The sequence below is a fragment of the Malaya genurostris genome, chromosome 2, assembly GCF_030247185.1.
Source record: "Malaya genurostris strain Urasoe2022 chromosome 2, Malgen_1.1, whole genome shotgun sequence".
NCBI lineage: Eukaryota > Metazoa > Arthropoda > Insecta > Diptera > Culicidae > Malaya > Malaya genurostris.
This window is the reverse complement of record NC_080571.1, coordinates 210,254,994-210,279,945: the sequence shown is the minus strand read 5'-3', so window position 1 is coordinate 210,279,945 and position 24,952 is coordinate 210,254,994. Positions and strand designations below refer to the sequence as shown.

Sequence of the window (24,952 nt, the reverse complement as noted above, 5' to 3'; positions counted from 1 at the left end):
CATATGGCTAATTTTGAAAAGGCACCCCATAGTAAAGTAAGTCGTATTCACAACAGAAATAATTTTTAGTTTTACTTACCGACCCGTGATTTAAGATTTAAGTGATACATGTAAATAAAAATAGAATTTCATGATTGATGATATCAACTGTTTGACATCATGACTATGTTTATTGCATTGATGTTACCTCACTGGACTCGTAGATTCGGTTATATAATAGTTATGATTTCAAAGAGTTAACACCAATATATGAAAACAAAAACAATAATTTCTTCGTTTTCTGTTTAACAGCAATTCACAAAATCTTCAATGAATCATTGAAGAACGTTTCTTTAAAAAAAATAGAGCCAGTCCTTGTAGATCGTAGGCAATCTTCAAATACAATAGTACGACTCAATGATCCATTAGCAAACAAAACGAGATTTAAAAAAATAGTTTCTCTCAAATTTGGCATCGATTCTCTCACGTGAAATACTAAGCTACTCACTAAATTCTAAGACACTTAACAAGTCAGCTTTATGGTCATGGTCATGGGATTTGATCTCATAACTTTGCAGATAAAACGTAGGATAAAAAAGGAAATCAACTCTAATGCTCCTGATGAATGAGAAATGAAAATGAGAAAACAAACAACGGGACTCGTTTCCTACAGGTAGAAAAGCTTATCGTTCAAAATCTCGTCGGGATTGCGTTTCACGGATTGACCTATCAGATAGGCCATTTTGTGTGCGTACTGAAAACAAAGAAAGAACGAATAAAACATCAAGATCTAAAGTTACGTCATCTTGAGTAAGATACTGACCTGGCAGCAAGCTGGAACTCGCACACTTCCGGGCCAGTTATAGTACAAATAGCACAGTTTGTAGCTGAGTCGCTGCAGAATGTCCGGGCAATAGTCCGGTTGATTGTGGACCACGATGTAATGGGTCGGCGAAACACTGCCCTGTCGGACGGATTGCGGTACCAGGAAGTAGTCGAAATGATGCCGCCTGGTCACGGTGTGATCGAGTACCGTTCCCGGGTTTGGATTGTCCAGGTTAGATGCGTCGACCTGTTGGAAATTAAAAAAAAAATGCAATCAATGATCGCGCCGATTTTTCTTCAAAGGGCAATGCATTTGACTCACTCGGAACATTCGGGTGTTGATGCGTTTTTGAACTACGATGAAAGCAAACTCAGGGCAATAGTCGGGTGCCAGTAGTTTGCAAGCCTCCTGCAATTGAGGTATTTCGTATTCTGCGCACATCTTCAGCTGACCATCACCGACACCATCTCTGCGAAAGAGGAACGTTTGGGTAAAAGATTTAATAAAATCATATATAAAAGAAATAAGGGAAGGGATAATAATTCACCTGAAAATGATGATCTTTGCGGGTAAAACGCAGTTCAATTTCTGGTATGCCTTCAAAGATTTTTCCAGTGACGCGCATAGCCCATTCATGAACTCTTCTTTTTTATTTTGAATGCAAGCCCGCGAGTACCATCGGGTGTATTCACCGTTCAGTGAGGCCACGAAAGCCGATACCGAGCTGCTCTTCTGCTTCGGATCGTGATAGGTATCGATGCCAGCAATCATGACGTTGTTGAACGGAATCTTAATGCTCCACAACGTGCCTCCCAGTTTGCAGTTCATCTGAAGAATAATTTTCTGTACGATTGCTCGATTCTTTGCCTCATTGCTAAGCGTTCGAGCATTGATGACCTGCGAAGGCACCGGAATCTCCGAGCAGCAGATTCGCTTAATGGCAGCGTATCGATCGTCTCGGGATGTTGGACAAATGATAACCACGATTTGCGTGTCCTGATTTATTTTCGTGCGTAAAACTTGAACATACTGTTCCGTTCGATCGGAGTTCAGTACTTCAATTTGTGGCGGAACAATCTGGATACCCATTGGGCGGCAACTTCGATCGACGCAATCCATAAAAGACCTAGCTATCTTGATATCCTTTGCCGTGTGGATCAGCAGCCAGTTCCGAATGTTAACCACTTGTAACATATGGTTACTGGTGACAGCACGATTGAAATCACCGTTCCTGCCAACACCAATCTGAGCATTCCCGAAGATGACCTTTTCTTCGTCGAAACATCTGCCCTGCATTATCAATGGATCCATGTCCAACTTCAGTCCCCAAACTTCCAAGATTTCTCGAGCCTCACGGTTTTCATTGACATTTCGGCAAAATTGCTTCATACTATTCCAACGTTGATTCGGCGACACCCGAGTGAAGGCAGCAATGTCCCGCATTACTTTGAAATCGCTTCGCATTTCGTCCGTCAGCCCAGTCAGGTAACAGATTTCCGGAATAAGGCACATCATCATCTCCTGTGGTTTATCCTGGCCAGCCACGCGGCGCTCCTTGCGGTGAATCAACAACGGCTGCTTCAAATCCTGAATGTCAATGTTGTACTGTTGCTTGTAATACTGAATGTAAGAAATATCCTTGCCGCTTGCCTGGAATGTCATAGTTGGATTCTGATCGAACAGAATGTCATCGATGCGGTAAGTTTTGTTATTGTAACGAGTCAAGATAACCGCACCTACAAAATAAAAAATCCACAAAAAGTTGAGAAACAATAACACATCATCTTCTACAATCAAACCATTTACCGAGTAACGACTTTGTGGACATATTTTTGTAATCCTGCGGATTTGCTCGAGCCAAAGTTTTGATATGATCAAGGACGGTCGTTTGGAGTAGAACGCGATGGGAAACGTCCAAATTTAACATCAGCCCACCTTCGTATTCATCCACCGCACTCACGTACCCCGGCCAAATTTCCAACCGATGCTGAGGAATCAACTTCGGTGCCGAGGGGTCAAAATTCTTACGAGCCATTTCGACCATCTTGAGAACTTTCATTATCCTTTGGAACAGAATGTTGTAGAACTGAACGTTTTCGCTCATTCTTTGCTTGCGCTTATACATAATCTTTATTGTAACTTGATGGCCGTCTACAGGATTGTTCGCGTAGAGAATGGTATCCGCGTTGGGCAGTTTCTTCGGCAGGTACAGTTTAACCCCGTCGAAGGTTTTAGCGTTGCCAATCACATTTGCATGTTGAGCGATATATCGAGCACGGGAAGCCTTCGAATCGACTTCAGGCGAAAAACGAACTTCGTACTCGTAGATTCCACGATCCGGATCACATGCAATGCGGATGTAGTTGGTCATCAATTGAACAGGAGTTCCTAAAAATATTTCATACATCGGCTATGATTCTGAGACTCACAATAACACACAAAACTAACCTTTTGTTCCCGTCTTCACGAGAGGAGCCTTCTCCACGTCGATAGTTTCTACCGCACTGATCGTGGCCTGAGACATTTTCTCCGACAGATCTGAATCTTTCTTGCTCCCGTTAGATGTTGGTGTAACCACACCCGACACATCCTGAGCCGTATTTAGCAACTGCTGAATGAACCGTCCTCGTCCACCACCGATTGTAGAAATTCTGGCCGAGACAACGGAACTGGCATCTTCAGACACAACCGATCGTGTCGATTCCAGCGGTTGTCGAATAAGCGCTTGAATGAACTGAGCCCGTCCCCGTCCCAAAGTCGATGGAGCAGCGGTGGCAATGCTTGATTGTTGATCGGACTCGGAAGATGTTCCCGTTCCGATGCCGGTAGCGATGGTAGTTCCTATCCCGGATGTCAATTGACCACGCCCGATAACTTTGCGCTGCGTTGTCGGAGTGCTGTCCGGTGTACGTGTTTGAAACCCGCTATCAACCCCTTCGCTGGGGGTTCCACCCGAAAGTGGCAATGAGCGATCGGCATCGCCAGATGAGCTCGACTGACTGAGAAAAGTTCGCACTAAATTTAGACGAGATGACATTCTGCCGTCATTCAACTACAGCACCTAAAATATTTGAAAAAAACTTTAAAAGCATCAATTGAAACGAATGTAAACTTCAAAAATTTACAATCCGTAAAATAACTTTTCTTTTATATGCGTTATGTCGGACAAGCAATCCTAAGTGATTTTGTTAGTGATCCCAACTCAACTTCGAACCGTACTGCTATCAAATGTATGGATTTGACAACAGTTAGGGTCGGAGAACTGGAACAGTTTCGCCACTGGAACATTGCAGTCAATGGGATTAAATAGGGTTGTTAGAATACTAGAAAAATATTAAGTTACATATTGAAAGTTTACAATTACAATGTCAAGACCACATTCTCTTTTAAAATTCGAGATTTTGCTTCGATGATTATAATGTACAGGTGCATACCAGCCTTAATTTATTCTTTATTTGCTTTTTTCTATTTGTAACTGACAGGACGGTAAATCGAACCGACCAACATTTCTGCTTGCTCCAGAGTAAAAACAATATTTCCTCCTAATTGCTAGTACAATCAGAACACCGGAACGAATTGTTTTTTTTTTCAACTTAATGCTGATAAAGAAACAGTCAGTTTTTTCTGATACGGTTCAAGTGGCAGCTTCTACTGCAACAAGTAAACAAACTGCTCGAATTATTTTTTCGCTGAAATTTGGGACTTCAATCGAGTAATGCGAACGCATTCTGGACATACAGAAATTTGTAATCTACTAATAGCTAGTGTCGAAAATATTACATAAAAACATATTAATTGATATAACTTACTGGCTCAAGCACACGAGTTTCTAACAAGTTTAGGTTTCTAAACTAGATGCAACTTATTAAAACGAGGATGCAAATTTCAGCACGCAGTTGTGAAATGCAAAACGAGCGACTGACTATATTCGTCAAATAAAAGAATGGCCGGTACGCGAGTGTGAGTGATGAGCGCCGATTTCAGTGAGCAGTGTGAGCACTCACTAACAAACCTTGATGTTGAATGCACTGGTGACCACCTAGGTTTAATTGTGTAAGACATTCGCAACTCTGTGATGGATATCTGCACTGAAAATCATTTCTACCTATATTTTTTAGGAGAAATCACTCATTGTCGAGCTCTTCTATAAACTACCCAAAATTAGATTGTAATCTACTCAAACTTTAAGTTGATCGGTAAAAATGGATAGCATGCTTTGTTATGGCATAACACTTGTACTAAACTTACATTCACCTAAATTTTGAGATCATCACTCGTAACTCAAAATTAGCGGCCTTACACGAGTCATTAAAAATGTCATTACTAAAAAATAATATCATTTTCATGCACGTGTAATGGTGCAGTAATGACGAGATTTATATCAAATTTGAAATACATCATTACTTAGTCATCATTAAAAATGACAACAATAATGCTCGTGTAAGGGCCGCTATTGAGGAGATGCACCTTATTTAATTTGGGTAGGTTTTGACCCAAAATTAGGTAGCGGCTGGTAAGAGTGTGTTCTAAAATGACAGGCTGTCGTCGAATTTAAAACTGTTAAAAATAAAACTCGAGCTTGAGGGCATATTCAGTAGTGTTCTATAGTTCTAGAGGCATAATTTATGTCAGTTACAATATTTAAATCTGGATAAAATCCAGAAATTGGCAGCCCCAGCAGTGTTTTACTCGTGTTTCAAATATACAAAAAATAGAACGGCATCGTAGACCAGTTTTAAATGTGACAGAAGAACTGGCCGAATAAATAAAACTAGAACGGCTTGCTGGGGATACGTTCATTCCAGTATCTGTTCTATTATAAATCTTCCATATAGAACCGCTAGGTGCTGAATTTGCTCTGATGATCTCAACGCGAAGATTCAAAATCTGTTCTACATTTATCTGTTAATCCCAAGTAACAATTCGAATGCCTAATGGATTTGATTGTCATTTATAGGAGTTTTGTAACTGATTTTTCAATCACTACCTGTTTTATGACGACTATAATAAATGTCTCTTTTGACAAGTAATATCATAGTTTTGAAAGCTTCTATAAAACTTTTCACCCAGACTAACAACTGGACTAAAAATAAAACAATGTGTACTAGAATAAAACCATGCAAACACTCTTAATAATGCTTTCAAACATTTTCTTTAAAACATTATTGTCAGTAAAATTCTTTCATAAATCTAGTTTTGTGTGTGTGCGTGTTCATTGGATGACAGTTTCACTCAGAGCCAATTTGAGGGTTCTGAAGTACATTTATGACACATTTGTTGTGGGCTATTTGATTTATTGCTTCTTGGGTTAAGCGTAATTTGCATTAAAAAAAATTTCGTGGCCGCCATTATGATGTCCTATACCGTAGCATTTATTGACATCAAATAAATTTCGAAATGCAAAAACGAGGAAATATGATGGACTCATGATTCGTTTTAAGAATATATGCACAAGTTTGAACGCCACGAAATAGTTTTATATAAAAATGACGATGAATAACAAAAATAATTTTCATAAATCATGAAGACTTTCGCAAAAACCGCATTTATTTAAAGGCAATTAGTTATAATTCTTATTTTTATCTTTACATTCACGATAAAAATAAAAGCGCATGAAGTTTTTACGTTCGGAAAAAGCCTCAAACCGTTAAAAAATGAACTAATATATTCTTACTGATTGCATTCAAAGTAGACATGACACACACGTAGTCAAGAAAAATATTATCAAAACGTCAGTTTATTCATGGTGGAATTCATTCCATCCAAATAAATTAAATGTTGATCGTAAAGCTGGTTCCAAAATTTTCTTGAATTTGGAGTTTTAACGCAGGTTTATGCTAATTCTTCACTTTGCTTTATAAACCTTATGAAGAATGGTCCACTTGGCAGGAACATGCTCTTATAGAGGTTTTCAGTGGGCTTTCGTGGAGTTTAAAGTTTTAATGCAAGATTTATTATGTAGCATTAAAGACAGCTACAAGTATTTATTAATATTAAAATTGTTACTTGGGAATGTATTGGTGTTATGTCAACTCACTGTGATGTTTCAAAACAGAAACAAATAAACAGAATAAATAATTTCGAAAACGATATAAAGTTTTGTCACGAACTTCTAGAGAAAATTTCTCGATGATAGTGAGCTACAGTGCTTTTAAATGATATTGTACTATTCAGTGCAAAACATTTCCTGCTTATGTTGACAATTTCTGATATGTAATTCGAAACTTTGACATTTCGCTACCCACACTCACGTAAGAAATATAAAATAGTGTACTATTGGTGTTTCAAATATTCATTAATATGAAACAAATTCATCGACAGTTTTAAATCTGTTTCAAATTTGTGCTTTTCAATAGAACTAGATCTCAGCGTGGTGATTGACATGGTTTAGTCGTAGATCTAAAATAGATCAACCCATACGTAATGAAACAGCGTTGCTAATAACCTAACAAACCTGCAGAGATTTTCAATTTTCTGCACAGATTTTTAAAATTTCTGAAATCGATCACAGGGACTGGCAATAAGCTCCAAACGAAAGCGTTTGCTAGGGAAAACTGAGAACCGGACAGAGCGATTGGAAGTAGCGAGACCTTTTTTTTGCTCACCAAAACGATTCCGATCAGCTATTATGGAACGGAAAACGTGCACAGATTTTGCACAGGCAGGTTTTGGGTCAAAACCTACAAAAATTAACTAAAGTGCATCTCCACAATTTTAGATAACGGATATGGGTAAATGTGAATTTGCCCAAAGTGTTATGCCATAACAACTCGAATAAAAAATATTGTAGAAAGACAATACGATTTGCTGTTACAAAACCTCCCACAATTTTGCTTCGACCCAGTGTTGGCATTATCATTCTCAAAATATCAAAAATCAGTTATTATCGCCGATAATAATTGTTGGTGATTATCACTTACAAAATCATCGCCGAACATCATGAAGAAAATCATTTGATATTCTGAGAATGATATTAGAAAACGATTATCACTTAATATCGGTGTGCGAAATTTTCAAAACATCAAATATCACCGCTGAGTATGGGGGAAATCATCACCCGTTCAATCTCACTTTAGCGATGTTTCGTAAACTCACACATGATTATCATTCAAAAGCATTATCACGATTATCACCCATGCGCGATTTTCACTACCACATGGTGATATTCCGTGAGGTGAGTGTGGTATTGAAAATCAATTTCAACCAAATCTTAACATGCAGTATGATTATTTTTGGAACGGGTGGTGTCGAAAATCATTGTCTGAAGTTATTTGAAATTGATGATAGTGAATTTCGGTTCGTAAAATTTTATCAAAACCCATGCAATATTGGTATTTTTGGAATGGGTATGATGAGTAGATGTTGATTATCGATGTCTGGAGTTATTTTGAAATCCAACATGGCGGCTCTCGGTTCATGAAAATTCAACTAAACCCATGCAATATGGGTATTTTTGGAACGGGTATGATGAGTAGGTGTTGAATATTGGTGTCTGGAGTCATTTTGAAATCCAAGATGGCGGCTCTCGGTTCATGAAAATTCAACGAAACCCATGCAATATGGGTGTTTTTAGAACGGGTATGATGAGTAGGTGTTGAATATTGATGTCTGGAGTCATTTTGAAATCCAACATGGCGGCTCTCGGTTCATGAAAATTCAACTAAACCCATGCAATATGGGTATTTTTGGAACGGGTATGATGAGTAGATGTTGAATATTGATGTCTGGAGTCATTTTGAAATCCAAGATGGCGGCTTTCGGTTCATGAAAATTCATCTAAACCCATGCAATATGGGTATTTTTGGAACGGGTATGATGAGTAGGTGTTGAATATTGGTGTCTGGAGTCATTTTGAAATCCAAGATGGCGGCTCTCGGTTCATGAAAATTCAACGAAACCCATGCAATATGGGTGTTTTTAGAACGGGTATGATGAGTAGGTGTTGAATATTGATGTCTGGAGTCATTTTGAAATCCAACATGGCGGCTCTCGGTTCATGAAAATTCAACTAAACCCATGCAATATGGGTATTTTTGGAACGGGTATGATGAGTAGATGTTGAATATTGATGTCTGGAGTCATTTTGAAATCCAAGATGGCGGCTTTCGGTTCATGAAAATTCATCTAAACCCATGCAATATGGGTATTTTTGGAACGGGTATGATGAGTAGATGTTGAATATTGATGTCTGGAGTCATTTTGAAATCCAACATGGCGGCTCTCGGTTCATGAAAATTCAACTAAACCCATGCAATATGGGTATTTTTGGAACGGGTATGATGAGTAGATGTTGAATATTGATGTCTGGAGTCATTTTGAAATCCAAGATGGCGGCTTTCGGTTCATGAAAATTCATCTAAACCCATGCAATATGGGTATTTTTGGAACGGGTATGATGAGTAGGTGTTGAATATTGGTGTCTGGAGTCATTTTGAAATCCAAGATGGCGGCTCTCGGTTCATGAAAATTCAACGAAACCCATGCAATATGGGTGTTTTTAGAACGGGTATGATGAGTAGGTGTTGAATATTGATGTCTGGAGTCATTTTGAAATCCAACATGGCGGCTCTCGGTTCATGAAAATTCAACTAAACCCAAGCAATATGGGTATTTTTGGAACGGGTATGATGAGTAGATGTTGAATATTGATGTCTGGAGTCATTTTGAAATCCAAGATGGCGGCTTTCGGTTCATGAAAATTCATCTAAACCCATGCAATATGGGTATTTTTGGAACGGGTATGATGAGTAGATGTTGAATATTGATGTCTGGAGTCATTTTGAAATCCAACATGGCGGCTCTCGGTTCATGAAAATTCAACTAAACCCATGCAATATGGGTATTTTTGGAACGAGTATGATGAGTAGATGTTGAATATTGATGTCTGGAGTCATTTTGAAATCCAAGATGGCGGCTTTCGGTTCATGAAAATTCATCTAAACCCATGCAATATGGGTATTTTTGGAACGGGTATGATGAGTAGGTGTTGAATATTGATGTCTGGAGTCATTTTGAAATCCAATATGGCGGCTCTCGGTTCATGAAAATTCAACTAAACCCATGCAATATGGGTATTTTTGGAACGGGTATGATGAGTAGATGTTGAATATTGATGTCTGGAGTCATTTTGAAATCCAACATGGCGGCTCTCGGTTCATGAAAATTCAACTAAACCCATGCAATATGGGTATTTTTGGAACGGGTATGATGAGTAGGTGTTGAATATTGATGTCTGGAGTCATTTTGAAATCCAACATGGCGGCTCTCGGTTCATGAAAATTCAACTAAACCCATGCAATATGGGTATTTTTGGAACGGGTATGATGAGTAGATGTTGAATATTGATGTCTGGAGTCATTTTGAAATCCAACATGGCGGCTCTCGGTTCATGAAAATTCAACTAAACCCATGCAATATGGGTATTTTTGGAACGAGTATGATGAGTAGATGTTGAATATTGATGTCTGGAGTCATTTTGAAATCCAAGATGGCGGCTTTCGGTTCATGAAAATTCATCTAAACCCATGCAATATGGGTATTTTTGGAACGGGTATGATGAGTAGGTGTTGAATATTGATGTCTGGAGTCATTTTGAAATCCAACATGGCGGCTCTCGGTTCATGAAAATTCAACTAAACCCATGCAATATGGGTATTTTTGGAACGGGTATGATGAGTAGATGTTGAATATTGATGTCTGGAGTCATTTTGAAATCCAACATGGTGGCTCTCGGTCCATGAAAATTCAACTAAACCCATGCAATATGGGTATTTTTGGAACGGATATGATGAGTAGATGTTGAATATTGGTATCTGAAGTCATTTTGAAATAGAAGATGGCGGCTCTTGGTTCATGAAAATTCATCTGAAACCATGCAATATGGGTATTTTTGGAACGGGTATGATGAGTAGATGTTGAATATTGGTGTCTGAAGTGATTTTGAAATCCAACATGGTGGTTCTCGGTTCATGAAAATTCAACTAAACCCATGCAATATGGGTATTTTTGGAACGGGTATGATGAGTAGATGTTGAATATTGATGTCTGGAGTCATTTTGAAATCCAAGATGGCGGCTTTCGGTTCATGAAAATTCATCTAAACCCATGCAATATGGGTATATTTGGAACGGGTATGATGAGTAGGTGTTGAATATTGATGTCTGGAGTCATTTTGAAATCCAACATGGCGGCTCTCGGTTCATGAAAATTCAACTAAACCCATGCAATATGGGTATTTTTGGAACGGGTATGATGAGTAGGTGTTGAATATTGATGTCTGGAGTCATTTTGAAATCCAACATGGTGGCTCTCGGTCCATGAAAATTCAACTAAACCCATGCAATATGGGTATTTTTGGAACGGATATGATGAGTAGATGTTGAATATTGGTATCTGAAGTCATTTTGAAATAGAAGATGGCGGCTCTTGGTTCATGAAAATTCATCTGAAACCATGCAATATGGGTATTTTTGGAACGGATATGATGAGTAGATGTTGAATATTGGTGTCTGAAGTCATTTTGAAATAGAAGATGGCGGCTCTTGGTTCATGAAAATTCATCTGAAACCATGCAATATGGGTATTTTTGGAACGGGTATGATGAGTAGATGTTGAATATTGGTGTCTGAAGTGATTTTGAAATCCAACATGGTGGTTCTCGGTTCATGAAAATTCAACTAAACCCATGCAATATGGGTATTTTTGGAACGGGTATGATGAGTAGGTGTCGATTATCGATGTCTGGAGTCATTTTGATATCCAAAATGTGAACTTCTAGTTTATGAAAATTTTTCGAAAAATTTGAACTTAGTTTGTGTAGAACGCTCGTCGCGTGCGATTGTATTTCTTTGTTGCTCTGCGTTGTTTCGCTGTGTTTCGGTCGGATTTTTCTGCAGGTTCCAGTGTTGCATTCAATATTTTTGTTGTTAAAAACGGAGAAATGATGAATTTGAAAGAGGAAAGAAACTACAACTGATGCCAGAAGGGTGGACAGTGCATGGAAGTTCTTTTTTGGTGTTGGTATTTTATTCTCGTGAATGCAATCTATCACCGTGTTTTACCCACCAAAACTGAAGTGAAAACCACGGAGTTTTAACTTTTTCGGGAGTTGAGTGTCATCTAGCGGCAAGTAACACTCATCAATTAACCATTTACTATATATTAAATGGCATTAAGTGTGAATTGAAAATATTAAACGTCACCGTGATTGGTAGTATCTGCTACACAACCTTGTAATTTTGTCGCTATAATCTGCATCTCTAAATTCTAATTTCATAAGCTTGTAGGTCTACTAGAAGACAACTGTGCAGGCTATTGCGCATTAACGTCGATTTTGCAGTAATGTTTCCGACATTACTTACCGTTTGTTTATAGAGGTAATTTTTTTCAAATTTCGAATAAAAACGGACAATTTTCTTTGAAAAATTAGTGCAACACTTCGAGACGGTATTGTAGATTTGAATTCATTGTGCGAAAGCAGCCATTTATTTAAGAATCACTATCAAAAATTTATCATCGACAGTTCTGCAAATATTGCACTTGAACCAATACTACTGTTCTAAAGCTTGGGAAAAGTAAGGAACTCGTTTGTTGAGCATTCTGGTAGTCGAATTGTTGACATCAAATTGGTTGCTGTCAACCAAATGATTGGCGATTGAAAACTAACACAATCCAATTATACATATTTTCGAAAATTTGCTATGTTTAATCTATCACTTCAAACAATTTTCTTACTTTCGTAGTATATTTTTATTGCTGATCTTGGATTTCAAAATGACTCCAGACATCAATATTCAACATCTACTCATCATACCCGTTCCAAAAATACCCATATTGCATGGGTTTAGTTGAATTTTCATGAACCGAGAGCCACCATGTTGGATTTCAAAATGACTCCAGACATCAATATTCAACATCTACTCATCATACCCGTTCCAAAAATACCCATATTGCATGGGTTTAGATGAATTTTCATGAACCGAAAGCCGCCATCTTGGATTTCAAAATGACTCCAGACATCAATATTCAACATCTACTCATCATACCCGTTCCAAAAATACCCATATTGCATGGGTTTAGATGAATTTTCATGAACCGAAAGCCGCCATCTTGGATTTCAAAATGACTCCAGACATCAATATTCAACATCTACTCATCATACCCGTTCCAAAAATACCCATATTGCATGGGTTTAGTTGAATTTTCATGAACCGAGAGCCACCATGTTGGATTTCAAAATGACTCCAGACACCCATATTCAACATCTACTCATCATACCCGTTCCAAAAATACCCATATTGCATGGGTTTAGTTGAATTTTCATGAACCGAGAGCCACCATGTTGGATTTCAAAAGACTCCAGACACCCATATTCAACATCTACTCATCGTACCCGTTCCAAAAATACCCATATTGCATGGTTTCAGATGAATTTTCATGAACCGAAAGCCGCCATCTTGGATTTCAAAATCACTTCAGACACCAATATTCAACATCTACTCATCGTACCCGTTCCAAAAATACCCATATTGCATGGTTTCAGATGAATTTTCATGAACCGAAAGCCGCCATCTTGGATTTCAAAATCACTTCAGACACCAATATTCAACATCTACTCATCATACCCGTTCCAAAAATACCCATATTGCATGGGTTTAGATGAATTTTCATGAACCGAAAGCCGCCATCTTGGATTTCAAAATGACTCCAGACATCAATATTCAACATCTACTCATCATACCCGTTCCAAAAATACCCATATTGCATGGGTTTAGTTGAATTTTCATGAACCGAGAGCCACCATGTTGGATTTCAAAATGACTCCAGACACCCATATTCAACATCTACTCATCGTACCCGTTTCAAAAATACCCATATTGCATGGTTTCAGATGAATTTTCATGAACCGAAAGCCGCCATCTTGGATTTCAAAATCACTTCAGACACCAATATTCAACATCTACTCATCATACCCGTTCCAAAAATACCCATATTGCATGGGTTTAGATGAATTTTCATGAACCGAAAGCCGCCATCTTGGATTTCAAAATGACTCCAGACATCAATATTCAACATCTACTCATCATCATTCAGTAATAGCCGTTCAACCGAGAAGGTTGTGTATAGAAGCGTACAGTTTAACAACGCTGGTTAGTTTACACGCGTTAAATACGACAACGGTTGAACTACAGGTAGAGACCTGTTGGCAGCAGCCGTTAAAACGTATAGTCGTGCTGCATAAGAGAGCCCTAGTGCTGGGCCAAGCTGGTGAAGGAAACAACAAAAGGCGTTTCCCAAGCTCTACCCAGGCCTCAATATACAGCCACAAGTGCTGAGCAGGAGAGTGCAAAGGCACATCGTAGAAGGAGAGTGCAAAGGCACATAGAAGCAGGAGAGTGCAAAGGCACACCTGTGCGAAGGCACTTCGGTGCAGAAGCATATCGGTGCGGAGCACAAGGAAGAAGGAGACAAGACAACTCGGTCTTTCCACTGCCATACAACACGCAGGTATACACCGGTGACCTGCGCTGGTTACAGCTGGCGAAGACAAAAGAGAATCGGAAATCGTGTGGATGTCAGGTAGCAGTAGCATCACATCCAACAATCAGCAGCCAACAAGAACATCTAGAGCAACGAGAATCTACACGGCAGTGCAACGGAGATAGACAACAATTTCAAGGTAGAAGTTTTTTCTTTTCCTTTTGATTGAGTACTGTGTAGTGTTGGTTTCATTTTTTATTTAAAGTTTGATTAAAAATTTTAATGTGATGGATGAATCCATGGACGTAAATCCTAGCATGAATCCGATACCCCCACGAACGAAAAAATATCAGGAGAGCTCTTCTGGGCCTTGGATAGTCTTTTTTAGACGTATATCAAAGCCATTAAACATTTTACAAATTAATAAAGGTTTGACATCACGATACTCTTCAATCAAAGAGATCATAAAAGTAAATAACGATAAAATTCGTGTTGTGGTAAATAATTTGAAACACGCGAATGATATTGTCTCTTCGGAACATTTCAACAAAGAGTATAAAGTTTACATACCCTCCAAAGATGTCGAAATTGACGGTGTTGTTACCGAAGCGAGTCTTTCGGTAGATGATTTACTCAAGCATGGTGTTGGTCGTTTCAAGAACTCTATGCTTGAGGGTGTGAAAATACTGGAGTGCAAACAACTGTACTCAGTAGTTCATGAAGAGGGAAAGAAAGTTTATCGCCCATCAGACTCGTTTCGAGTGACATTTGCCGGGTCTGCGTTGCCGTCCCATGTCTATGTCGATAAAATTCGCCTCCCTGTTCGGCTTTTTGTTCCAAATGTAATGAATTGTACGAACTGCAAAAAATTCGGCCACACAGCTACTTACTGTAGTAATAAACCAAAATGTATTAAGTGTGAAGGGCCTCATAAAGATAATGATTGCAACAAGGATATTGAAAAATGTATTTATTGTGGAGAAAGTCCTCATGAGGATATTTCAGTATGCACTGCATTTAAAGTACACAAAGACAAAATTAAGCTTTCTTTAAAAGCACGGTCTAAGCGCACATATGCAGAAATGCTTAAAACGGTCATTGATGTCCCCCCTTTGGAAACCGAAAACGGGTTTTCAAATCTAGAGGAACCAGAGGACTCTGACTCTGACGAAAATAGTGAAGGTAATTCGTTTATCACTACCCAAGGGTCAGTTAAGAGAAAGAAGTCTTCTTCCAAATTACCAAAAAAGACACCTAAAATTTCATCTTCAAAAAAAGATCCCCGTGTTAAACAAAAAAAGTCAAAACCAAAGACTGTGCCTCCTGGTTTGTCAAATTCACAAACCAATCCAGGATCTAGTACAGAAAAAGATAATAATCCAGTGGGCTCCATTTCACAGCCACCAACAGGATTACTGAAGTTTTCGGAAATTGTTGAATGGATTTTCTCAGCATTCAATATATCTGAACCCTTAAAGACCCTCATAATGGCATTCCTTCCAATAGCTAGAAATTTTTTTAAGCAGTTATCAGCTCAATGGCCAATTGTCTCAGGTTTTGTATCTTTTGATGGATAATTTATCACCCGCCGCAAATGATACAATCACTGTCCTGCAGTGGAATTGTCGAAGTATCATGCCAAAACTTGATTCATTTAAAATTTTATTGCATAGCCAAAAATGTGATGTATTTGCTTTATGCGAAACATGGCTTACTTCAAACATAGCTTTAAATTTTAATGATTTTAACATTATACGTCTCGATAGAGACTCTCCGTATGGTGGAGTGCTTTTGGGAATTAAGAAATGCTATTCCTTTTATAGATTAAACATCCCTTCAACTTCTAGTATAGAAGTTATTGCTTGCCAAATAAACATTAAAGGCAAAGATATTTGCATAGCTTCGGTTTATATTCCTCCAAAAGCACAAGTTGGACAGCGACAGCTTAATGAAATGGTTGAAGCCCTTCCTGCTCCACGATTGATTCTGGGGGATTTAAATTCGCACGGAATGATGTGGGGTTCCGTTTACAATGATAGCAGATCATCTTTAATACAAAACATTTGTGACAATTTTAGCATGACGGTATTAAATATGGGTAGCATGACACGGATCCCAAGACCTCCTGCACGCCCAAGTGCATTAGATCTATCTCTTTGCTCAACATCAATTCGACTAGATTGCACCTGGAAAATATTGCCTGATTTACACGGTAGCGATCATTTACCAATCATCATCTCAATTAGCAATAGCAATTGCATTGCTACTTCAGCTAGTATTCCATATGATTTGACAAAAAATATCGACTGGGTTAAATACCAAAGTAGTATCTCTAGTATTTTGAATTCAATGGAAGAGCTCCCTCCACTTGAAGAATATGACTTCCTCATTTGTTCGATTCTGGAGGCAGCAGAACAATCCCAAACTAAACGCTTTCCTGGGCCAACGACTAACAGAAGGCCTCCCAACCCCTGGTGGGACAAAGAGTGCTCAGAGGCTAAACTCGCAAAACAAAATGCTTGCAAGACGTTTCTAAAACGGGGAGGAGGAACTCCTCAGAATTTTGAAAAACTTATGGCTTTAGAAACCAAGTACAAGAGCATACTTCGAGCCAAAAAATGTAGCTATTGGAGACATTTTGTCGAAGGTTTGTCAAGAGAAACCTCAATGAGCACTCTTTGGAACACGGCCAGACGAATGAGGAATCGTAACGTGGGCAATGAGAGTGATGAATACTCGAACCGATGGATATTTGACTTTGCTAGGAAAGTTTGCCCAGATTCTGTTCCTACGCAGAGCATTATAAGGGAATCTCCTCCAAATAATGGTTTTATTAATAACCCATTTTCAATGATGGAATTTTCTATAGCACTCTTGTCTTGTAACAATAACGCTCCTGGGTTGGACAGAATTAAATTCAACTTGGTGAAGAATCTGCCCGACCTCGCAAAAAGACGTTTGTTGGAATTGTTCAACAAGTTTCTTGAGCAAAATATTGTTCCACCTGACTGGAGACAAGTGAAAGTTATCGCCATTCAAAAGCCGGGGAAACCAGCTTCCAATCACAACTCATATAGACCCATTGCGATGTTGTCCTGCATCAGAAAATTGTTCGAAAAAATTATTCTACGACGTCTCGACACTTGGGTCGAGACGAACGGTTTGTTGTCAGATACTCAGTTTGGCTTCCGTAGAAATAAAGGGACGAATGATTGCCTTGCATTACTTTCGTCTGACATCCAAATTGCCTTCGCTCAAAAGCAACAAATGGCATCTGTATTTTTAGACATTAAAGGAGCATTTGATTCAGTTTCCATTGATGTTCTTTCAGACAAGCTCCACCAACATGGACTCCCAGCGGTTATAAATAATTATTTGCACAACCTTTTGTCAGAGAAACGCATGTATTTTTCATATGGCGATTTGACAACATTCAGAATTAGCTACATGGGTCTACCGCAAGGCTCATGCCTCAGTCCGCTCCTTTATAATTTTTACGTGAATGACATTGACAGCTGTCTTGTAACCCCATGTACACTAAGACAATTGGCAGATGATGGCGTGGTTTCAGTTACTGGACCCAAAGCTATTGATCTGCATAAACCATTGCAAGATACCTTAGATAACTTGTCCGTTTGGGCTGTTCATCTTGGTATCGAATTCTCTGCGGAGAAAACAGAGTTAGTCGTCTTTTCAAGAAAGCATGATCCCGCGCAGCTTCAGCTCCATATGATGGGAAGAATGATCCAACAGGTTTTAACTTTTAAATACCTCGGGGTGTGGTTCGATTCCAAATGCACGTGGGGAGGACACATTAGGTATCTGATAACGAAATGCCAACAAAGAGTAAATTTTCTTCGAACAATAACAGGATCTTGGTGGGGTGCTCATCCGCAAGATCTAATAAAATTGTATCAAACAACGATACTTTCAGTGATGGAATATGGATGCGTTTGTTTTCGTTCCGCTGCAAACTCTCATATTATCAAACTTGAGCGAATTCAGTACCGTTGTTTGCGAATTGCCTTAGGCTGCATGCATTCAACACATACAATGAGTCTTGAAGTTCTGGCGGGAGTTCTTCCATTAAAAGATCGATTTTGGGAGCTTTCATCACGCCTGCTAATAAGATGTGAGGTGCTGAATCCCATGGTAATTAATAATTTCGAACGACTAGTCGAGCTTCGATCTCAAACAAAATTCATGACAGTATATTTTAACCATATGTCACAGGAAATCAACCCTTCAAGATATATTCCTATCCATGTCAGCCTCCTAAATGTCCCTGACTCAACTTTATTTTTCGACACATCCATGCAGCGCGAAGTGCGTGGAATCCCGGATCACCTACGCTCGACGGAAATCCCAAAAATATTTTCAAGTAAGTTCAGGCATATTGACTCTGAGAAAATGTTTTACACGGACGGATCGCGAATTGAAGAAGCGACAGGGTTTGGTATGTTCAACAATAATGTTTCGGCCTCATTTAGGCTTCAAGAACCTGCATCTGTTTATATAGCAGAGCTAGCAGCAGTTCATTATAGTTTGAGTGTAATCGTCACATTATCTCCAAACCATTATTTCCTCTTCACAGATAGTCTGAGTGCAATTGAAGCCATTCGCTCAAACATGACTGGCAAGACTGAACCGTTTTTCCTGGGCAAAATAAAACAGTGCCTGAACGACATATTGAACAATAATTATCTAATCACTATAGTCTGGGTCCCGGCTCATTGCTCCATTCCTGGCAATGAAAGAGCCGATATTTTAGCCAAACGTGGTGCTATTGAGGGTGAAATTTATGAGCGACCGATTGCTTTCAACGAATTCTATAGCTCGTCTCGCCAAAGAACACTTGCCAGCTGGCAAGCTTCTTGGGATAGAGATGATCTGGGTCGGTGGATGCACTCAATTATTCCGAATATATCGACAAAGGCATGGTTCAGGGGACTGGATGTGAGTAGGGATTTCATTCGTGTGATGTCCAGACTCATGTCCAATCACTACACGTTAGATGCACATCTCCTTCGAATTGGGCTCTCCGAGACTAATCATTGTGCTTGTGGCGAAGGTTATCGGGATATTGATCATGTCGTTTGGACATGCGTGGAGTATCGTGATGTCAGATCTCAACTAATAAATTCTTTGCGTACCCAAGGTAGACTATCCAATATCCCAGTTCGAGACATTCTTGCTTGTCGTGACCTTTCATACATGAAACTTATTTATCATTTCATAAAGAAAATTGGAGTTTCAATTTAATAAAGGCCCCTTTTAAGACTTAGCTCTGATCCCAGCTGCGTCCATGAGTTCATCCAATAGCTAAATTAGAATAAAAATTATGTAATGATACACACAAACTCGAAACAGTTTATGAAATTATCAACAAAATGTCAAAAAAAACAGCTTATTTTATAATTTATAGAAGGTAATCGTTTGGTTCAAATAATATATCCGAGTAGATTTCATAATTAATGACGAGTTACCTAAGATGATATTTAAGCTATAAGAGAATATGTTTTAATAAATTTAAAACGTTGTGACTATGTTAGAATTAAATTAGGATAAGAATATTATGTAAAAGTGATGCTACGGCGAAGAAAAACTTATGTAAACTGCCTTAAGAAATAAACGTATTTATGAAAAAAAAAAAATCTACTCATCATACCCGTTCCAAAAATACCCATATTGCATGGGTTTAGTTGAATTTTCATGAACCGAGAGCCACCATGTTGGATTTCAAAATGACTCCAGACACCCATATTCAACATCTACTCATCGTACCCGTTTCAAAAATACCCATATTGCATGGTTTCAGATGAATTTTCATGAACCGAAAGCCGCCATCTTGGATTTCAAAATCACTTCAGACACCAATATTCAACATCTACTCATCGTACCCGTTCCAAAAATACCCATATTGCATGGTTTCAGATGAATTTTCATGATCCGAGAGCCGCCATCTTGGATTTCAAAATGACTCCAGACATCGATATTTAACATCTACTCATCATACCCGTTTCAAAAATATCCATATTGCCATGGGTTTAGATGAATTTTTACGAACCGAATTTCACTATCAACAATTTCAAATTACTTCAGACATCGAGATTCGACACCACCCATTCCAAAAATAATCATACTGCATGATAAGATTTGGTTGAAATTGATTTTCAAAACTTCACTCACCTCATTGAATATCACCATGTGATAGTGAAAATCTTTGCATGGCTGATAATTGTGAGAATGATTTTCAATGATGATAATTTATAATCATGTGTGAGTTTACGAAACATCACTATGGTGATATTGGACGGGGTGTGATATTTTCCATACTCACTTCGAGTGATCACAATTATCATTGATATTGTAGATAGTGATAATCGCTGTCGAAAATCGCGCATGATTTTCTGCAGCGGTGAGATTTGATTATTTGATATTTTCGCAACACTGCTTCGACCATTGAAAAATATTTTAATGTATTGTTATACACTATTCAATTAATTGTGAACATGCCTTTTACAATAGAATGTATAGGTTGTTAAGTATCGTAACGATTCAAATCATAAAATTTTCTCATGCATGTTTTCTTGGAAAACAATCAAAAGTAAAGTTTTCATATCGTTTGAAACACCACGTGTACAATAAGTTCAATTGTACAATCGTAGAAACAATATACTAAATGGTTGGAAATCTTGTCCCGTTAAAAATAAACCATTGACTTTCTAGCATAAATAATTGATTCACAATTAGATATATGGGTTACAATACATTTTATTGTATCTTGACAAAATTTTTTTCATTTCCAACGATTCAATATATTGTTTCTACGATTCTACAATTGAAGTTATTGTACACGTGGTGTTTCAAACAATATGCAAAACTGTACATTTGATGGTTTTCCAAGAAAACATGTATGAGAAAATTTTATGATTTGAATTGTTACGATACTTAACAACCTATACATTCTATTGTAAAAAGCATATTCAAAATTAATTGAATAGTGTGTAACAATACATTAAAATAATTCTCAATGATCAAAGCAAAATTGTGGGAGGTTTTGTAACAGCAAATCGTATCGTTTTTCTACAATATTTTTTATTCGGGTTGGTTTTAATCGTGTAGTTATACCGGTAATAAGGGCCATTGCGAACAGATGTCTAAAATGAGTAGAATTTAAAATCTTATGAGTCAAAGTAACTTAACCGCGCCACCCGACGTTTTCAAGTTTTTTCGGATGGATGGAATTAAAAGTGTTATAGACAGCGAGTCGTGTCAGGCTCTAGCTGGAAAGTGAAATACATTAAAATGCATTTTTACATTATGCAATGAAAATACGTTTGAAATATGAACAGATTTCCAACTTCCCGTTTGTGGTTGCTTGGTGGATTGATACTGAGAGAAGCAAGACTGTTACGGATACATGTTTGAAAAAAAAACATTGAATTAAACCTATTGCATGAGGGGATTGCAATAAAACGTAGTTATTTTTCAAAAGTTTTTGGATCAATTTATTTAAACATCATTGGGTTGAATAATATTTCGTACTTTCCACATATTTACAAATGTTAACAAAAGATAATAAGTTCTACTAAAATTTTACGAAAAGCATATTTACCCCAAATTGCGTAACACTCATTGTACTCAATGTAGGGTAGATACACGCCCTTTGGACATAACTCATGATTTGAGTTGCGATTACTCAAATTTATAAACAGGAACAATATGTCAAAGTTTGATTATAGATTTGAGTAAAATTTACTCAGACCATGAGTTCTTTCGCATTTGTTCATACATTAGAGCAAGCGTTCAGTTTTCAAACATTTGAGTGAAAAAAATGCTTCTTGCAGTTCAGTGCGTTTTCATTATCGGAATATTCTAATCGAATTTAGGAATGCAAGAATACGTCGTTTTTCATTGCAGTTTCAAGATCCGGTTTTTGAATCCAGAAATCATCAATCATAGTTGGAATTTCGTGGTTTTAATTATGCTAAATGAAACGTCGAAAGTAAATCCAAACCGATCCAAAGTAAATAGTTTTGAATATTTTTTTTGCGATTTCCATTTAAAAGAAAGAAAAATGACATTAACTTGAAATCCATGTATATAAACATTAACGAAGAAAAAAATCTTTATTTTTTAGTGCAAAGAACTTAAATTTTGAGTTAAACTTACCAAATTTTGAAAAAATATTCTTTTCTTATTATGAGTGAAAAACATTCAAATTTTGACAGCTTCGACTCTTAACTCAAAAATGAGTACACGAAAAATAAAAACTACCTATTATTTGACTTCTTTTTACTTAATTTTGAGTACTTCCTTTCATTCACTCCTTCAATTGTTGTCAAAATACAAAGAGCAAAACCACCCAACAGCGAGAGTTTCGTTCAATAAGCTAAAATTAAGTAAACCGTATTAACTTGAAATTGAGTCAATACGACTCAACTGTAGAGTAAATATAACCCATCTTTAAGATTTTTTTTGCACGTGTCTTACGAAAACTACCTAGAGCCACTTTACCTAAAATTAGTTTATTGAACGAAAACCCCCAAATTGGGTGGAATGTACTTAAAATTAGGTTGATTTGCGGTTCCGTGTAGATAGGTGGTGTACACTCTCATTGAACATAACTCAAAATTGAGTGACACATCACTTAAATTCATAAAAAGTGCACGTACTCTAAACTTGAGTTACCACCTATTTACTCATTTTTGCGTTAAGGGACGAAATTGTCAAAACTTGAGTAATTTTTACTCAAAATAAGACAAAAATATTTTGTTCAAAATTTGAGTTCCTTGTTCTCAAATGAAGAAATTTTTCTTCGTTAATTTCATATACAAAGTTATTCTTCTTTCTTTTGAATGCGCAAAATAGTGATTCAAACCCGTTTCCTTTTGAACGGTTTGGAGTCAAAGTTGAATTATTTTGGTATCCTTATCCTGCGATTTTCACTAAGCATAATTGAAACCACAAAACATCTATGATTGACGTTGATTCATATTCTCAAAACCGGATCTAGAAACGGCAATGAAAAACGACGTATTCTTGCATTCTTTATTTCGATAAGAATATTCCGAGAATGAAAACGCACTGAACTGCAAGAAGTATTTTTTCACTCAAATGTGAGAGAACTCATGGCAATGAGTTTATTTTACTCAAATCCATACTCAAATTTTGACATATTGTTCCAGTTTATGAATTTGAGTAATCGCAACTCAAACCATGAGTTATGTTCAAAGAGCGTGGATAGCAGCCATGTCTTCCTCAGAATCGATGCACGACGTAAAATACACTGGTGGCGTAATAAGACAGTTTTGGTTGTGTTGGTAATTTTCTCACGAAATTAAGTATGGCGCGCCGGGATTCAAGCATGTAAACATAAACAAACGACCATTTCAGATCGGGATTTCACTTCTAAGTTATTCCAGTTGTCGCGCAGCCTGGCGAATCTTTGGCACGAATTGAAAATCTGGACATTTTTTCTTCAAGGACTTGCAAGGTAACGTCGAAATATAGAAAATTTTACACACATCCGATTCTGTTCATTTCGTTGGAGGAAGGATTTGGCGGATCGCACTGTGGTATCTATTACAGTTATTATGAATAATGGAGTGATTGTGCTGTGGGTGGCATTTCAAATGCAGGTGATGAAAACGATTGAAACATCCCGGAACAAAACACCGCATTTCACTGTCAATATTTTCGCAAACAGAACCAACTCTAAATATTTTCATAAAAGCAACTCCCGAAACGTCATTTGTTTATGTGTTTTCTTCTTCACGTCTCTCTGTTATTCCAAAATAAAATGACAACCGCACTAACACATAGAAAAACGTGATCACCAGGTATTTTACATCGTGGAATCGATGAGGGGAAATCCTGGTGGATACGGTTGTATCGTTTGAGGTGTATGTCTGGCAGCGGTGAAGCCATCGGACACCAGAATGGATGTCAGTCTTTCGACGGCTTTGTATTCAACTTGCTTCCAAATAACATCGATTTCCCCATGCTTTTGAAGAAACTCTATCTCTATATTCCGGGAAGATTATTGCGGAAAATGGACTTGATTCCTCGCACACAATACGGTCAAAATAATCCAATGGATACTTGTCGTCGCTTCAATAGTGTGTATCACATAATCGATTTTACAATGAACGAAGACACATTTAAAATGAAAATATCTGTTTTCGGTTTCATATGTTGTTTACAATATGCTTGATACGCTAAAACTGCATATTTTAGTATAGCTAAAAAAAACAACTGAATTTCTTGAACTCCTGCATTGATGAAGAAATAATGCCGAAATCCAAAATGGCGACTAAACAAAATCAAACACATTTGGTTTCCTTTTAATCACACCAATAGTACTTACAGTAGTTTCAGTAGTACTTACACAGTATTCCTTTCAATTCTTTAATTGATTGCGCGTGTTTCAGCACAAAGGCATAGGCAGCTTTCAAAGCTACAAAGCTTGGAATAATACAGTAATCACTTTTAAACACCACTAAATTCTTCAGAAATTATTCGCGCCTTCAAATGTCAACGACCTGTACGTGTGAACTGTTGGTATTGAACTAAAGAAGCAATAGGATTTCAAAAGTGGACTGATTTCAGGCAGTTGATTGTAAGTCGAAGAATACCACGGGCCTCAAGAACAATAGAGTACGA

General features: G+C 37.7%; 1 protein-coding gene across 2 annotated transcripts; it reads right to left on the bottom strand.

Annotated features, from left to right (window-relative positions):
• Nucleotides 1-126: 126 nt before the first annotated feature.
• On the bottom strand, nt 127-24,695 carry LOC131427344 (protein argonaute-3). 2 transcript variants are annotated; one of them, XM_058590442.1, is made up of 7 exons: nt 24,678-24,695; nt 3,254-3,866; nt 2,612-3,193; nt 1,353-2,541; nt 1,127-1,274; nt 803-1,051; nt 127-733 (listed from the first exon to the last, which is right to left on the bottom strand). In XM_058590442.1, exons 2-7 carry the CDS (start codon nt 3,840-3,842, stop codon nt 647-649), a joined length of 2,844 nt encoding a protein of 947 aa, XP_058446425.1. In that variant the 5' UTR covers nt 3,843-3,866; nt 24,678-24,695; the 3' UTR covers nt 127-646. The 2 variants fall into 2 exon arrangements, with proteins under 2 accessions (XP_058446425.1, XP_058446426.1); XM_058590443.1 differs by lacking the exon at nt 24,678-24,695 and adding an exon at nt 4,615-4,754.
• Between the last annotated feature and the right edge of the window lie 257 nt (nt 24,696-24,952).